The 19,334-nt window shown below is 38.0% G+C and overlaps 2 protein-coding genes across 2 annotated transcripts in view; both read right to left on the bottom strand.

Annotated features, from left to right (window-relative positions):
• Positions 1-19,334, bottom strand: part of LOC125915975 (zinc finger protein 420) — a 421,195-nt gene that overhangs the window by 235,015 nt on the left and 166,846 nt on the right. The gene's annotated exons all lie outside the window — the stretch shown is intronic.
• Positions 14,755-19,334, bottom strand: part of LOC125916054 (zinc finger protein 112-like) — a 49,778-nt gene continuing 45,198 nt past the window's right edge. Inside the window, exon 8 of the mRNA XM_049622232.1 lies at positions 14,755-18,805. Coding sequence (XP_049478189.1) covers positions 17,112-18,805 — 1,694 coding nt within the window. The 3' untranslated portion in view covers positions 14,755-17,111. The remainder of the gene's footprint in view (positions 18,806-19,334) is intronic.

Here is a 19,334-nt window from a genome sequence, read left to right on the forward strand (position 1 = left end):
TGACCTGAGCCGAAGTCAGACGCTTAACCGACTGAGCCACCCAGGCGCCCCACTCCTTTTTAATATAGTAGTACTTGCAGGTGCAGGACACATGACAAGCTATTAGAAGATGTAAAGGACAGAAAACTAGCCAAAATGATGCAACAGAAGAATTATCCTCGAAGGGAATCCCAGGAAGAAATGACAGCCAGAGAATTGCTCAGAACAGATATAAACAATATATCTGATCAGGAATTTAGAATAATAGTCATAAGACAAATAGCCGGGCTTGAAAAATAGCATAGAAGACAGCAGAGAATCTGCAGAGATTAAGGACCTAAGAAATAGTCACAGTGAACTAAGAAATGCTGTAAATGAGCTGCAAAATAAGCTAGGTGCAATAACAGCAAAGATAGGTGAAATAGAAGATAAAGTATGGAAAATGATGAAGCTGAGAAAAGTAGAGAAAGGAAGTTACTAGATCATGAGGGAACAATTACAGACCTAAGTGATTCAATGAAATAATATCGATATCATAGGAGTTCCAGAAGGGGGAAGAGAGAAGGGGGAAGAAGATTTATTTGAACAAATTATAGCGAGATGTTCCCTAATCTGGGGTAGGAAACAGGCATCCAAGTCCAGGAGGCACAGAGAACTCCCAGATCAACAAAAATAAGTCAACACCATGACATATCGTAGTGAAACTGGCAAAATACAAAGATAAAGAGAAAATTCTGAAAGCAGCTAGGGACAAATGGCCCTTAACATACAAGAGTAGACACATAAGGGTAGTAGCAGATCTGTCCACTGAAATTTGTCAGGGCAGAAGGGAGTGGCAAGAAATATTCAATGTGCTGAATAGGGAAAATATGCAGCCAAGAATCCTATATCCAGCAAGGCTGTCATTTAGAGTAGAAGGAAAGATAAATGTTTTTCCCAGACAAAAACTAAAGGAGTTCATAAGCCAGCCCTGCAGGAAATCTTAAGGGGGTCTGTGTGAATGGAAAGCAGAAAAGACTACAAAGGACCAGAGACATCACCACAAGCGTGAAACCTACAGATAACACAATGACACTAAATCCTTATCTTTTAATAATCTGAATGTAAATGGACTAAATGCCCCAATCAAAAGACATGGGATATCAGAATGAATAAAAAACCAAGATCCATCTATATGCTGCCCACATGAGACCCATTTTAGACCTGAGGACACTGGCAGATTGAAAGTGAAGGGATAGAGAACCATCTATCATGCTATGGGATGTAAAAAGAAAGCCAGAGTAGCCATACTTCTATCAGACAAACTAGATTTTAACCAAAGACTGTAACAAAAGATGAAGAAGGTCATTATAATTGAGGGGTCTATCCATCAAGAAGCGCTAACAATTATAAATGTTTATGCCCCAACTTGGAAGCACCCAAATATATATATCAGTTAATCACGAACATAAATAAATGTATAGATAACAATACTGTGATTGTAGGGGACTTTAATACTCCACTTACAACAATGGACAGATCATCTAGGCAGAAAATCAGTAAAGAAACAATAGCTCTGAATGACACATTGGACCAGATGGGCTTAACAGATATATTCAGATCTTTTCATCCAAAAGCAGCAGAATGCACATTCTTCTCAAGTGCACATGGGACATTCTCAAAATGGGTCACAAAACAGACCTCAACAAATATAAAAGGATTGAAATCATGCCATGCACCTATTTTCAGATCACAACGCTATGAAACTTGAAATCAACCACAAAAATAAATTTGGAAAGCCTCTAAATACATGGAGGTTAAAGAATATCCTAAGGAATGAATGGGTCAACCAGGAAATTAAGGAAGAACTTTAAAAGCATATGGAAGCAAATGAAAATGAAAACATAACAGTCCAAACCTTTTGGGATGCAGCAAAGGCAGTCCTAAGGTGAAAATACAGTGTGATCCAGGCTTATCTCAAGAAACAAGAAAAATCCCAAATACAGAATCTAACCTTACAGCTAAAGCAATTAGAAACAGAGCAGGAAAGAAGCCTCAAAACCAGCAGAAGAAAAGAAATAAAGATTAGAGCAGAAATAATATAAAATAATAATTTAAAAAAGAACAGAACAGTTCAGTGAGTCTAAGATCTGATTTTTTGAAAGGATAAACAAAATTGGTAAACCCTTAGCCAGACTTCTCAAAAAGAAAAGAGAGAACCCAAAGAGATACAATCACAAATGAAAGAGATCACAATACCACAGAAATACAAACAATTATTATAGAAAACTATGAAAAATTATATGCCAACAAACTGGATAATCTGGAAGAAATGGAAAAATTCCTAGATACCCATCCACTACAAAAACTCAAATGGGAAGAAATAGAAAACTTGAACAGACCCATAAGCAGTGAAGAAACTGAAGCAGTTATTTTAAAATCTCCCAACAAATAAGAGTCTTGGACCAGATGGCTTCCAAGGGAATTTTATCAGACATTTAAATCAGAAAGAGTTAATTCCTATTCTTCTCAAGCTGTTCCAAAAATAGAATGGAAGGAAGGCTTCCGGACTCATTCTATGAAGCCAGCATCACCTTGATTCCCAAACCAGACAAAGACCCCACTAAAAAGGAAAATTACAGGCCAGTATCTCTGATGAACATGGATGTGAGAAATCTCAACAAGACACTAGTAAATTGAATTCAACAGTATATTAAAAGAATTATTCACCATGATCAAGTGGGATTCATTCCTGGGTTGCAGGGCTGGTTCAATATCTGCAAATCAATCAACGTGATACATCACATTAATGGAAAAAAAGATAAGAACCATATGATCTTGTCAATAGATGTGGAAAAAGATTTTGACAAAATACAACATCTTTTCTTAATAAAAACCCTCAATAAAGTCGGAATAGAAGGAACATACCTTAACATCATAAAAGCCATATATGAAAGGCCCATAGCTAATATCACCCTCAATCAGGAAAAACTTTCCCCCTGAGATCAGGAACACAACAGAGATGTCAACTCTCACCACTGTCGTTTAACATAGTGTTGGAAGTCCTAGCCTCAGCAATCAGACAACAAAACAAAATAAAAGGCATCCAAATCGACAAAGAAGAAGTCAAACTTTTACTTTGATACTCTACATGGAAAACCTGAAAGACTCCCCCCAAAAAACCTGCTAGAGCTGATACATGAATTCAGCTCTGAGCCTGGAGCCTGCTTTGGATTTTGTGTGTCTCTCTCTCTGCACCTCCCCCACTCACACTCTGTTGCTCTCTCAAAAATAAATAAACATTAAAAATTAAAAATATATATATTACAAAGAAAGAATTGGAATCATACTATGTTCTTTGACTGCAAAGGAATTAAACTAGAAATTGTTTAGCAGAAAGATAACATGAAACTAAACAATACACTTTAACTCTTGGGTCAAAGAGGAAATCTCAAGGGATGTTTTTTAAAAAGGTTACACTGAATGAAAATGAAAATAGAACATAGGAAAACTTGTAGAATACAATTAAATCGGAATTTACAGAAAAATTTATAGTACTAAATGCTCATCAAAAATGGGGTAAAGTTCTCAAAAAAAAAAAAATACCGCTCAAATTCCTTCCATAAGAAACTAGAAAAAGAGGAAAACAATGCAAAGTGAACAGAAGGAAGGAAATAAAGAGCTTAAAATCAATGAAATTGTAAACAAAAACAATACAGAAAAATAAACCAAAATCTCATCTTTTGAAAAGATCAATGAAACTGATAAACTTCTAGCAAGATTGTCATCAGAAATGTAAGAGAATATTAGTAAAAATCCAGCAAACAATGATAGGATAATAAGGGAGCATTATGAGCAATTCTACTCACAGAAACTCAACAACTTAGAAGAAATGGACCATTTCTTATAAACCATGAACTAACTAATGCATCCAAGATTAAATAAATAATATGAATAGTAAAGTACAACTACTTAAGTTAAATTCATAGTTTGTTTCTAATTTTGAAATAGCTTTATTGAGATATAATTTACATTCCACATACTTTACCCTTTTAAAATTTATTATGTAATAATTTTTGGTAGGTTACATTACCAACTTTTTACAAGTTGTAAAATATATACAACATAGGATTGCCATTTTCACCATTTTTACATGTACAATTCAGCAACATTAGTTATATCACATTGTTGTGCAACTATCACTGCTATCTATTTCTAACCTTTTCGTCACCTCAAACAGAAACTGTAACCATTAGGCAATAACTCCTAATAACTTCTAATCTACTTTCTATGAAAATCTATTAATTTGCCTATTCTTGATATTTCATATAAGTGGAAACATACAATACTTGTTCTTTTGTGTCTGGCTTATTTTACTTAATGTAATGTTTTCAACACTAATCCATGTTGTAGCATGTGCAAGAATTTCATTTCTTTTTGTGCCTGAATATTATTCCATTGTGCATATATACCACATTTTGTTTATTCTGTTGATGGATACTTGAGTTGTTTCTACATTTTGGCTATTATGTATAATGCTGCAATAAACATTTGTGTACAAGTATCTATTCAAGTCATTGCTTTCAATTCCTTTAATACCTGAGTGGGATGGTTGGGTCATATGGAAATTCTATATTTAGCTTTTGAGGAACCACCAAGTTATTTTTATAGGAACCGCACAATTTCTAGCAATATCTGAGCGTCCCAGTTGTTCCATATCCTCATCAACAGTTGTTATTTTTTAATTTTTAAAATAGGGATCCTAGGGGGCCCCTAAAAGCCTCCAACTTCAGCTCAGGTCGTGAGATTGAGTTTTGAGTTCATGAGTTCTAGCCCTGCATTGAGCTCTCTGCTGTCAGCACAGAGCCTGCTTTGGATTCTCTGTCTCCCATTCTTTCTGCCCTTTCCCCCCACCCCCTCAAAAATAAATAAAAACATTTAAAAATAAATTTAAAATAGGCATCCTAGTAGGTGTTTAGTGTATTTTTCATTTCAGTTATTGTACTTTTAAGTTCCACAACTTCTTTCAGCTTTTTCAGCATATTTAGGACAGTTGATTTTGTTTCTTCATTCATCTGGTGATGGACATTTGGGATGTTGGCTCAGGTGCATATATCCTTATGATTGTTATGTCTTCTTGATGGATTAGCCCTTTTTGATGATACAGTGTACCTCTTTGTCTCTGGTAATTTTGTCTTAATGCCTGTTTGATCTGATAGTATAGCCACTCCATTTCTGTTATGATTGCAGTTTGCATGGTGTATCTTTTTCTGTCCTTTTGTTTTGAAATTTGATATTTGAATCTAAAATGTATATCCAGTATATAGTTGAATCATATTTTTAAATTCTCTGCCAATCTCCACCTTTGCCTGGGGACCTGTATATACTCTTTCTCACCTCCAGGAAGAAGTAGGCAGCCTCTTATTTTTGCTCACTCAGTCTGTGCTGAGCTGGGAATGGGGGGTTGTGGCATCTATCAGTTGAAACCATTGGTTCTGTTTTCCCAAAGGTGGATAGACTGTGCCAGACCTCTCAGAGCTGTAAGACTAAGTCAAATGCCAAGTCATTGGATGGCCCTAGCAACACTGGAGTGTTGGACACACAGATCAACTCTTTTCTTCCCCATGGGAAAGCTGAGGGCTGAGGGCTTGCTTTGTGTTGAATAGAGGTAAGGATTAATGGTATCTACCAGCCCAACCCACCATCTCTGTTATCTACCCAGTGGCTAGATTTTACTGCACCTGTCAGAACTCCACAACTGGCAAGACCTAAGTCAGTTTTCTGGGAGCTCCCAGGAAATTTAAGGTACAGAATGTGAAAAATATGCCCCCCCCCCCCAGGTGAAGCTGGTAGCCAGGAGTCTCTCACTGATATGATGTTGTACCATGTGCCTGGACTGTGGCAGAAGGGTGTCCCATATCTCCCTATGGGTTTTGATGAGTCTGGCTTTGCATTCTCCCTAGGTGCAGAGGCTTTCACTCAGTTTTTGGATTTCTCACAAAGGGAATTTCTCCATGAATTGCTGTATCAGTGTGTTTGTCAGAGGAGAGAGGGCCTAGGACATCCAATTCTACCATCTTGCTCACATCTCATTTACACAGAACCTGCTTTAATTTGTCCACAGGTCATTGAGGCTCTTTTCTTTCAGTCTTTTTCTCTCTGTGCTTCATTTTTCCAAACATATTTTCAAGTTCACTGAATTTTTCCTTCCTCTATGTTTAATCTCCAATAAAATTTTCTTCTCAGATATTTTTCTTTTATAGAAGTTCCATCTGTATCCTCTATATCTGTCCTCATTATGTTGTGGATTTTAAAAAATTCTTAACCAGAGGCACCTGGGTGGCTCGGTCAGTTAAGCATTTGACTTTGGCTCAGGTCATGTTTTTGTGGTTCATGGGTTTGAGACCTGCATTGGGCTCTGTGCTGACAGCTCAGAGCCTGGAGCCTGCTTCAGATTCTGTGTCTCCCTCTCTCTACCCCTCCCCCATTTGTGCTCTGTCTCTCTTTCAAAAATAAACATTAAAAAAAATTAAAAATTCTTAAACATATTAAGCATAATAGCTTCTTTAGTAATTTTGTACTGATACCATTTCCCCTACCATTTTATTTGGCCAACCAATTGATTTTTTTCTGGTTTTGTGTCACGTGGTGGGGGGCTTCTTTATACAGATAATGAACATTACGCAATTTACATTGTTGAATGTGGCTATTGTTCCATTTCTTTTAGAGGGTGAAGCTTTGCTCTGTAGGCAGCTAGGTTACTTGCTTGATTCTTTTAAAACTTTAAAAAAGCAGTTTAGGACAAGTCTAAAGTGCTTTAGAGATGGTTGACCTCTGTTCCTTATGTGTGACTCTTCTGGGCTATCTACTAAATGGTATGGGTGATCATCAGGGTCAGAATTAGAAACATCTCTGCCCTGTGTCAGCTCTGGGCATTTTACAACTTGCAGCTCTCTGATTACACTTTGCTCAGACTTGTAGAATCACAACCTACACATGTACTACTTAATGTTAGGAACGACTGAAGAGGACTCTTTCACACATTTCTGAAATTCTCTGCATAGCTTCCTTCTCTCTGGAACTGCTCTCCAACTTCCAGGAACATCAGTCTCTTTGATCTCAATCTTCTCAACATAGACCAGCATGCTCAGTTTGGGATAAACCTTTTTCATTATCTAGAATGTATCTCCAGGTAGGAAGTTGGTGTGATCATACTGCTCACTTAATTTGTATCTTTCTTGTTGAGGATCACAGACGCTGTTTAAACCTGTTATTCCATCATGGCTCCTTTTGGCTTTATTTTTTGTTCCTGGTGATGGTATAGGGAATAAGCACTCTCATACGTTAATAATGAGAATGTAAACTGTTTCTTTTTTTTTTTTTTTTAATTTTTTTTTTTAACGTTTATTTATTTTTGAGACAGAGAGAGACAGTGCATGAACGGGGGAAGGTCAGAGAGAGGGAGACACAGAATCTGAAACAGGCTCCAGGCTCTGAGACGTCAGCACAGAGCCCGACGCGGGGCTCAAACTCACGGACCGCGAGATCATGACCTGAGCTGAAGTTGGCCGCTTAACCAACTGAGCCACCCAGGCGCCCCTGTAAACTGTTTCAAAACAGCATAATCTATTAAAACAAATGTAAAATGTATACATATTTTGACTTAGCAGTCTAATCTGTAGGAATATATTCTGTAGAAATAAAAACACAAATATGCAAGAATAAGCATATAAAGACATTTATTGCCTGGTTTGCAGCAACAAAGAAATAACCTGAATATTCAGTCTGTAGAAAATAGGGAGGCTATATCATGGCATTGCTGTTACCATGTTTCTGTTTTGTTCTGTAGGCATTTTTAAAGACAAAAGCAAGTGTACAAGAGACACAGCAACCAAATGTAATGAGCAGATGTCTTTTAAATCCTGACTGAAATAACCCAACTACAATCACTAATATCTCAAAAATTACTAGATATTAATTAAGTCCTTATCTGTTCAAGATACATACTGAAATATGTAGAGGGGAGATGATAAAATATACTGGTTTGGGTACAATAGGGAAGATGGCGGCGTAGGAGGACGCTGGGCTCACTGCGACCTCCTGATGACTTAGATTCCACCCACACCTGCCTAAATAACCCAGAAAACCGCCAGAAGACTAGCTTGGCTCTCCGGAGGCAAACGTAGACAAGAGGCCCACAGAACAGGGTAGGAAGGGCGGAGAGGCGGTGCATGCTACATGGACTGGCGGGAGGGAACCAGGGCAGAGGGGCAGCCTGCCGGCAAAGCAAAGCCCCCGAGTCTGGCTTGCAAAAGCAGAGGGGCCGGACGGAGTATATTTTGACAGCAAGCAGGACTTAATATCTGGGAGGTTATAAGTTAACACCTCTGCTCAGAGAGTGGGAGGGCTGGAGGACAACACGAGGGAGAGTTGATGAGCCCCGGATGACAGAGCACAACTTGGCAGGGAACAAAGGCGCTCACCAGCGCCATCTCCCTCGCCCATCCCCCAGCCAAAATCCCAAAGGGAACCAGTTCCTGTCAGGGAACTTGCATGCACCTGCAAACACCCAATGCTGTGTTTCTACAGATCCATCCCTCTGGCGGTGGGTCTGACTCCCTCCCAGTGCCACAGGGCCCCTCCTGAAGCAGATCACCCAAGGGTAAGCGAGCTGAGCCTGCTCCTCCCGCCCCTGTGCACCTTGCCGATCCACCCCAGCTAATATGCCAGATCCCTAGCACCACAAGCCTGGCAGTGTACAAGTAGCCCAGATGGGCCACGCCACCCCACAGTGAGTCTCGCCTGTAGGAGAGGGGAAGAGAAGGTACACACCAGTCCGACTGTGGCCCCAGCAGTGGGCTGGGGGCAGACATCAGGTCTGACTGCGGACCCGCCCACCAACGCAAGTTATTCAAGACAGCACAGGGGAAGTGCCCCGCAGTTCCACACCACTCCAGGGACTATCCAAAATGACGAAACGGAAGAATTCCCCTCAAAAGAATCTCCAGGAAATAGCGACAGCTAACGAACTGATCAAAAACGATTTAAACAATATAACAGAAAGTGCATTTAGAATAATAGTCATAAAATTAATCACTGGGCCTGAAAACAGTATAGAGAACAGCAGAGAATCTATTGCTACAGAGATCAAGGGACTAAGGAACAGCCAGGAGAAGCTAAAAAATGCTATCAATGAGCTGCAAAATAAAATGGAGTCGACCACAGCTCGGATTGAAGAGGCAGAGGAGAGAATAGGTGAACTTGAAGATAAAATTATGGAAAAAGAAGAAGCTGAGAAAAAGATAAAAAAAATCCAGGAGTATGAGGGGAAAATTAGAGAACTAAGTGATGCACTAAAGAGAAATAATCTACACATAATTGGTATTCCAGAGGAGGAAGAGAGAGGGAAAGGTGCTGAAGGTGTACTTGAAGAAATAATAGCTGAGAACGTCCCTGATTTGGGGAAGGAAAAAGGCATTGAAATCCAAGAGGCACAGAGAACTCCCTTCAGACATAACTTGAATCCATCATCTGCACGACATATCATAGTGAAACTGGCAAAATACAAGGATAAAGAGAAAATTCTGAAAGCAGCTAGGGGTAAACATGCTCTAACATATAAAGGGAGACTGATAAGACTTGTGACCGATCTCTCTACTGAAACTTGGCAGGCCAGAAAGGAATGGCAGGAAATCTTCAATGTGATGAACAGAAAAATAATGCAGCCGAGAATCCTTTATCCAGCAAGTCTGTCATTTAGAATAGAAGGAGAGATAAAAATCTTCCCAAACAAACAAAAACTGAAGGAATTCGTCACCACTAAACCAGCCCTACAAGAGATCCTAAGGGGGATCCTGTGAGACAAAGTACCAGAGACATCGCTACAAGCATGAAACCTACAGACATCAAAATGATTCTCAACCCCTATCTTTCTATAACACTGAATGTAAATAGACTAAATGTGCCAACCAAAAGACATAGGGTATCAGAATGGATAAAAAAACAAGACCCATCTATTTGCTGTCTACAAGAGACTCATTTTAGACCTGAGGACACTTTCAGACTGAAAGTGAGGGGATGGAGAACTATTTATCATACTACTGGAAGTCAAAAGAAAGCTGGAGTAGCCATACTTATATCAGACAAACTAGACTTTAAACTAAAGGCTGTAACAAGAGATGAAGAAGGGCATTATATAATAATTACAGGGTCTATCCATCAAGAAGAACTAACAATTATAAATGTCTATGCGCCGAATACGGGAGCCCCCAAATATATAAAACAATTACTCATAAACATAAGCAACCTTATTGATAAGAATGTGGTAATTGCAGGGGACTTTAATAGCCCACTTACAACAATGGATAGATCATCTAGACACGTGGTCAATAAAGAAACAAGGGCCCTGAATGATACATTGGATCAGATGGACTTGACAGATATATTTAGAACTCTGCATCCCAAAGCAACAGAATATACTTTCTTCTCGAGTGCGCATGGAACATTCTCCAAGATAGATCACATACTGGGTCACAAAACAGCCCTTCATAAGTATACAAGAATTGAGATCATACTGTGCATACTTTCAGACCACAATGCTATGAAGCTTGAAATCAACCATAGGAAAAAGTCTGGAAAACCTTCAAAAGCATGGAGGTTAAAGAATACCCTACTAAAGAATGAATGGGTCAACCAGGCAATTAGAGAAGAAATTTAAAAATATATGGAAAGAAACGAAAATGAAAATACAACAATTCAAATGCTTTGGGATGCAGCAAAGGCAGTCCTGAGAGGAAAAATACATTGCAATCCAGACCTATCTCAAGAAACAAGAAAAATCCCAAATACAAAATCTAACAGCACACCTAAAGGAAATAGAAGCAGAACAGCAAAGACACCATAAACCCAGCAGAAGAAGAGAAATAATAAAGATCAGAGCAGAAGTAAACAATATAGAATCTAAAAAAACTGTAGAGCAGATCAATGAAACCAAGAGTTGGTTTTTTGAAAAAATAAAATTGATAAACCTCTAGCCAGGCTTCTCAAAAAGAAAAGGGAGATGACCCAAGTGGATAAAATCATGAATGAAAATGGAATTATTACGACCAATCCCTCAGAAATACAAGCAATTATCAGGGAATACTATGAAAAATTATATGCCAACAAACTGGACAACCTGGAAGAAATGGACAAATTTCTAAACACCCACACACTTCCAAAACTCAAACAGGAGGAAATAGAAAGCTTGAACAGACCCATAACCAGCGAAGAAATTGAATCAGTTATCAAAAATCTCCCAACAAATAAGAGTCCAGGACCAGATGGCTTCCCAGGGGAGTTCTACCAGACGTTTAAAGCAGAGATAATACCTATCCTTCTCAAGCTATTCGAAAAAATAGAAAGGGAAGGAAAACTTCCAGACTCATTCTATGAAGCCAGTATTACTTTGATTCCTAAACCAGACAGAGACCCAGTAAAAAAAGAGAACTATAGGCCAATATCCCTGATGAATATGGATGCAAACATTCTCAATAAGATACTAGCAAATCGAATTCAACAGCATAGAAAAAGAATTACTCACCATGATCAACTGGGATTCATTCCTGGGATGCAGGGCTGGTTCAACATTCGCAAATCAATCAATGTGATACATCACATTAATAAAAGAAAAGATAAGAACCATATGATCCTGTCAATTGATGCAGAAAAAGCATTTGACAAAATTCAGCAAGGTTTCTTAATAAAAACCCTCAAGAAAGTCGGGACAGAAGGAACATACTTAAACATCATAAAAGCCATTTATGAAAAGCCCACAGCTAACATCATCCTCAATGGGGAAAAATTGAGAGCTTTTTCCCTGAAATCAGGAACACGACAGGGATGTCCACTCTCACCGCTGTTGTTTAACATAGTGTTGGAAGTTCTAGCATCAGCAATCAGACAACAAAAGGAAATCAAAGGCATCAAAATTGGCAAATAAGAAGTCAAGCTTTCACTTTTTGCAGATGACATGATATTATACATGGAAAATCCGATAGACTCCACCAAAAGTCTGCTAGAACTGATATATGAATTCAGCAAAGTTGCAGGATACAAAATCAATGTACAGAAATCAGTTGCATTCTTATACACTAATAATGAAGCAACACAAAGACAAATAAAGAAACGGATCCCATTCACAATTGCACCAAGAAGCATAAAATACCTAGGAATAAATCTAACCAAAGATGTAAAAGATCTGTATGCTGAAAACTATAGAAAGCTTATGAAGGAAATTGAAGAAGATATAAAGAAATGGAAAAACATTCCATGCTCATAGGTTGGAAGAATAAATATTTGCAAAATGTCAATACTACCCAAAGCTATCTACACATTCAATGCAATCCCAATCAAAATTGCACCAGCATTCTTCTCAAAACTAGAACAAGCAATCCTAAAATTCATATGGAACCACAAAAGGCCCCGAATAGCCAAAGTAATTTTGAAGAAGAAGACCAAAGCAGGAGGCATCACAATCCCAGACTTTAGCCTCTACTACAAAGCTGTAATCATCAAGACAGCATGGTATTGGCACAAAAACAGACACATAGACCAATGGAATAGAATAGAAACCCCAGAACTAGACCCACAAAAGTATGGCCAACCAATCTTTGACAAAGCAGGAAAGAATATCCAATGGAAAAAAGATAGTCTCTTTAACAAATGGTGCTGGGAGAACTGGACAGCAACATGCAGAAGGTTGGAACTAGACCACTTTCTCACACCATTCACAAAAATAAACTCAAAATGGATAAAGGACCTGAATGTGAGACAGGAAACCATCAAAACTCTAGAGGAGAAAGCAGGAAAAGACCTCTCTGACCTCAGTCGCAGCAATTTCTTAACTTGACACATCCCCAAAGGCAAGGGAATTAAAAGCAAAAATGAATTATTGGGACCTCATGAAGATAAAAATCTTCTGCACAGCAAAGGAAACAATCAACAAAACTAAAAGGCAACCCACGGAATGGGAAAAGATATTTGCAAATGACATATCGGACAAAGGGCTAGTATCCAAAATCTATAAAGAGCTCACCAAACTCCACACCCGAAAAACAAATAATCCAGTGAAGAAATGGGCAGAAAACATGAAGAGACACTTCTCTAAAGAAGACATCCGGATGGCCAAGAGGCACATGAGAAGATGCTCAATGTCGCTCCTCATCAGGGAAATACAAATCAAAACCACACTCAGATATCACCTCACGCCAGTCAGAGTGGCCAAAATGAACAAATCAGGAGACTATAGATGCTGGAGAGGATGTGGAGAAACGGGAACCCTCTTGCACTGTTGGTGGGAATGCAAACTGGTGCAGCCACTCTGGAAAACAGTGTGGAGGTTCCTCAAAACATTAAAAATAGACCTACCCTATGACCCAGCAGTAGCACTGCTAGGAATTTACCCAAGGGATACAGGAGTACTGATGCATAGGGGCACTTGTACCCCAATGTTTATAGCAGCACTCTCAACAATAGCCAAATTGTGGAAAGAGCCTAAATGTCCATCAACTGATGAATGGATAAAGAAATTGTGGTTTATATACACAATGGAGTACTACGTGGCAACGAGAAAAAATGAAATATGGCCCTTTGTAGCAACGTGGATGGAACTGGAGAGTGTCATGCTAAGTGAAATAAGCCATACAGAGAAAGACAGACACCATATGCTTTCACTCTTATGTGGATCCTGAGAAACTTAACAGAAACCCATGGAGGAGGGAAGGAAAAAAAAAAAAAAAAGAGGTTAGAGTGGGAGAGAGCCAAAGCATAAGAGACTCTTAAAAACTGAGAACAAACTGAGGGTTGATGGGGGGTGGGAGGGAGGGAGGGTGGGTGATGGGTATTGAAGAGGACATCTTTTGGGATGAGCACTGGGTGTTGTATGGAAACCAATTTGACAATAAATTTCATAAAAATAAAATAAAATAAAGTATCTTAAAAGATTAAAAATAATAAAATATACTGTTTGGCTTTAAAATATTCCAGCAAAAATATTTGGAAGATTAACAAGAAAAGTAAAATAGAAGTGATTATTAAAAATATGTGATGCTCGGTGCCTGGATGGCTCAGTCGGTTAAGCGTGTGACTTGATTTCAGCTCAGGTCATGATCTCACAGTGTGAGATTGAGCCCTGTGTTGGGCTCTATTGCTAAGTGTGGAGCCTACTTGGGATTCTCTGTCTCTCTCTGTCTCTCTCTCTCTCTCTCTCTGTCTCTCCCCCTGCCCCTCCCTGCTCGCTCACTCTCTCTCTCTCTCTCTCAAAATAAATAAATAAACATTTAAAAATGCGATGTTGTATGTTATCTATACTTGAATTAAAAAATAAAAATAAAAACGTGATGGGTTCATGTCTGTTCATTTTACTATTCTATTTTTGTTACGTTTGGTATGTTCTACAATAAAAAAGTTAAAATAAAACAAGTTACAGATGAGTGGGTAGCTATCTCATTAAAACATACTTTTGTTAGACTCAAATGTGGACCATATTTGAGAACACAAGGAAACATCACAAGATAAAAACCAAAGTTTTAACAGTAGATGGATGAGCAATAGTGAATGTGATTCTTTTTAATTTACACTGTAACTTTGGTATGGGGTAAACTTTGTTACATAACTTTGTAAGAGGAATGTAGTGACCTTTGAAAAGAATTGTATGCATGTAGGGAAAATAAAGCTTAATTTGAACAGGTATGATGGTATCAGTATACCTTAAAGTAGCAACTAAGGCAGTATAGCAACCACAACCTGTTTGTCTTTATGAATTCTTTGATTAGTGTACATTACTATCCCCTCACCATTACCTCAATAGGGAAACTCTTGGTTTCAAAATGATTTATGAAATAAAGTACTGAGATAATATTCATTCAAGTTTCATATTAAACCATCTTTTTTAAAAAGTTTTTTATTTATTTTGAGAGAGGCAGAGATAGCGCAAGTCAGGGAGGGACAGGGAGAAAGGGAGACAAAGAATCCCAAGCAGGCTCCCCGTGTGGGACGTGGGGCTCAAACTCCTGAAACTGGGAGATCACCTGAGCCAATACCAAGAGTCTGATGCTTAACTGCCTGGGCCACCCAGGCTCAACAGTCTTATAAGAACAGCATCAAGAATAAAAATCTAATTAAATCAATCTAGAGGATGAGAGAATAGGGAAAGGGTTGTGAAAACTTGAGCTAGAGGGACTCTTCTTGTATAGTGTACTGATTAATTTTAGAACACAAAAGTACTGTACCACCCACTAAATTTAACTAACTTCCATAATGCCTTAAATTTTCTCTTATAATTATTCTTTTTGGTCAGCAATGGATTTCTCAAAGTGTGTTCATAACCCAAAGATAGTAAATATTATGGAGGGGAAAGAATTCATGGTCAGGACTGGGAAACAGTGTGCTGAATAATAGTAATATTTTCTTTATTGCAGGTCTTCTTACAACCTTTTAATTCGGCTTGCTCAAAGTGTAATTCATTGGCAATAAGGGAATTTGGTTATGTACCACAATATGCAATGAGACAGAGTCCTCTCCTCCAATGGTATTTAGGAGATTATTATCTCTTGAACATATTTTGGAGAGTCTGGTTCAGAATATTTTCTAATATGCAAATATGTTATATGCCAAATATATGTCAATGAATTATGATCAATGTAGCAAATAATATTTTAGGGGCACCTGGCTGGCTCAGTCGGTTGAGCGTCCGGCTTCAGCTCAGGTCATGATCTCACAGTTCGTGAGTTTGAGCCCTGCATTGGGCTCTGTGCTGACAGCTCAGAATGTGGAACCTGCTTTGGATTCTGTGTCTCCCTCTCTCTCTGTTCCTCCCCAGCTTGCACTCTGTCTCTCCCTCTCTCAAAAATAAATAATAAACATTAAAAAAATTTTTTTTAAAAGATGAATTTAAATTACATTTGGGAAAACTGATCAGGACACTTGAAAGGGCCAGAAGCATCATTTTCCCCACTTAAAATAATGGAAGTAGGCTCTGAAATGTGGGCATCTGAAAATTTACTCTTCAACATATTATCAGATACAGATAATGAGAAAAGCTGTAGTTAGTAAATTTTGTTTTGATTTCTCATTTAAGACAGTAATAATTTATATAGTTGTATTTTAATGGAGCCACTTGGCTATAATTTTCTTGATAAAAAATTATCTTTCCCTTAAAGAAGTAATTAGAAAATGTAGTAAAATGACTTCTGCTTTTGGAATTTGCTGTAGAAAAATGACCTCCCCTTGATTTTATAAAAAATCTCTACAACTCTAAAGGAATTTCTTCCATAGTTTTTTTGCAGTATGAATTATCTGGTGCAGCAAAATTTATGAGCTCTAAAATGGAGGCCTTTCTGCCTTTATGATGTCCTAAAGCTTCTGTCACAGAATAAATTATCTGGTGTTCAAAAAAGGATAGATGGTAAAACCAGACCAAACCCAAACAAGAAACAGAAAGGGATAGATGGTAATAGAATGCTTATATCTTACTGTATTCAAAAATATTCCTACCCTTTGACTTCTCTAATAGCATATAATAATGATAATACCAGTGATAATAATAGATACTGAGTATCAGATGCTGTCCAAAGGGAGTTACATGTGTTTAATCATCTATAATTCAATCAATGTAATATCATTACATTATTTTACACAAAGAAGCTGAGGCAAAGAGAGGTTAAGTAACTTTTCCAATTTCACAGGAAATGGTGAAACAGAGATAGTACTCAATAAAAGATATGTTTCAGATTACATTCCAAGGCTATAGATTGTTAAAATTGTTTAATAGGGGGTACCTGGGTGGCTTAGTTGGTTACGTGTCTGACTCTTGATCTCAGCTAAGGTCTTGATCTCAGGGTCGTGAGTTCAAGCCCTAAGTTGGACTCTGTGCTGGGCATGAAGCCTACTTTAAAAATAAAAAATAAAAACATGAAAATTAAAATAAATGTTTACTGTGTTTCAGAAGTTATTTCTGCATTCATTAATATAGGCTTTCTAAAAATGAGTTCATTATGAGCACAAGTAAAAGGATGTCCTACATTCATTACGAACATAATATGGGTTCTCTAATATTCCAGAGGTGTTGAATACAGTTGAAGCCTTTCTTATATTAAATCATATTCACAGCTTTTTCAATTATGAAGCCTCATATGTTGAGTAAGTTGTGAATGACGTCTAAAGTCTTTACCACATTGGACACATGCATAAGGTTTCTCACCAGTATGGATCCTTTGATGTAGAGTAAGTTCTGAGCCACGACTAAAGGCCTTCCCACATTCCTTACATTCATAGGGTTTCTCACCAGAATGAGTTCTTAGATGTTCAGTAAGATGTGAACCACGAATAAAGGCCTTCCCACACTGCTTACATTCATAGGGTTTTTCACCTCTATGAATTCTCTGGTGCTCACTAAGTTGTGAGCCATAAATAAAAGCCTTGTCACATTCCTTACATTTGTAGGGTTTCTCACCTGTATGAATTCTCTGGTGATATGTAAGTTGTGTGGCACGAAAAAAGGTCTTCCCACATTCCTTACATTCATAATGTTTCTCACCATGAATTTTCTCATGTTGAGTAAGATATGCACCACGAATAAAAGCCTTTCCACACTCCTTACATTCAAAGGGTTTCTCACCTGTATGAATTCTCTGATGTTCACTAAGCTGTTTGCCACAAATGAAGGCCTTCTCACATTCTTTACATTTGTAGGGTTTTTCACCTGTATGAATTCTCTGATGTTGAGTAAGATTAGAATTAGAAATAAAGGCTTTTCCACATTCTTTACATTTATAGGGTCTCTCACCTGTATGAACTCTCAAATGGTAAGTAAGTTGTGAGCCACGAAAAAAGGCCTTCCCACATTCTTTACATTCATAGGGTTTCTCACCTGTATGGATTCGCTGATGTTCATTAAGTTGGGAGGCACATAAAAAGGCCTTCCCACATTCTTTACATCTGTAAGGCTTTTCACCAGTATGAACTCTTTGATGATAAGTAAGGTGTGAACCAAGAATAAAGGCCTTTCCACATTCCTTACACTCATAGGGTTTCTCACCACTATGAATTCTCTGATGGTAAGTAAGTTGAGAGCCAAGAATAAAGGACTTCCCACATTCCTTGCATTCATAGGGTTTTTCACCACTGTGAATTCTCTGATGGAGAGTATATTGTGAACAATAACTAAAGGCTTTTCCACATTTCTTACATTCATATGGTTTCTCTCCTGTATGAACTCTCTGATGTTCAGTGAGCTGTGAACCACGAATAAAAGCTTTCCCACATGCCTTACACTGATAAGGTTTTTCATTAGTATGAATTTTCTGATGTTGAATCAGATCAGAACTACGACCAAAGGCCTTCCCACATTCCATACACTCATAAGGCTTTTCACCATTCTGAATCCTCTGATGTTGAATATATGTTGGCTTTTTGCTGAAGGTCTTCCTACGTTTCTTAACTTCAGAGTGTTTTTCTTTATTATGGCTTTTCTCGTGTGGAGTAAGGCATGACAGGTAGCTGAAAGCTTGTTCATATTCCTTACATTTGTACAATTTTTCCCTGGTAGGATTTAGCGGATGAAGAGTAGGTGACACAGAATGGCTTTGGGTGGCCTTTTCTCCATAGGTAATTTTCATGTGCATGTAAAGTCCTTCCTGACTTCCCTGTTGATCCTCAAATTTGCCTTTGCCCTCCATATTATCTCTAAGACCATTGTAATCAAAATTATGGCTGATAGGTTTCCTCCTATTTTCCCATTGCAGTGATTCCATTTCATAAGCTCCCTTTTCTGGAGATGACTTTTTGGTCTCACAACTGGATTCCAAGTCTGTAAGATAACAAGAGAGCAAATTCCTTCTTTTTTTTTTTTTTTTTTTTTTTTTTAACAAGGGGAAATGAAACTTCTAAAATAAAAATGATAGGTAAAATAAAAATTCTGATAAGAACAAATGGCTTAAACAGTGCTGAAATATTTTGTGTAATTAAAACAAAAGGCACAAGGAGAATGCATAGAATGAGGGGAGTTTATAGGGAGCAAAGTAATTAGGAAAACAGTTTAAGTGTGTGGTTCTCAAACTTTGGAGTAGATTAGAATCCAACCAAAGAAGCTTATAAAATAACAAAAACACTCCCCTATAAACATTCAGTCAAATGTCTAGTTAGATATCCAATCTACCAACAAGACCTACTACCTGTCCTATTAAAAGTTTATCAAGGGACGCCTGGGTGGCTCAGTTGGTTAAGTGTCTGATGTTGGCTCAGGTCATGATCTCACCTGGCTTTGAGCCCCACATTGGGCTCAGGGCTGACAGCTCAGGGCCTGGATCCTGCTTCAGATTCTGTGTCTCCCCCTCTCT

This window comes from Panthera uncia (assembly GCF_023721935.1).
Source record: "Panthera uncia isolate 11264 chromosome E2 unlocalized genomic scaffold, Puncia_PCG_1.0 HiC_scaffold_19, whole genome shotgun sequence".
In the NCBI taxonomy this organism is placed as follows: domain Eukaryota; kingdom Metazoa; phylum Chordata; class Mammalia; order Carnivora; family Felidae; genus Panthera; species Panthera uncia.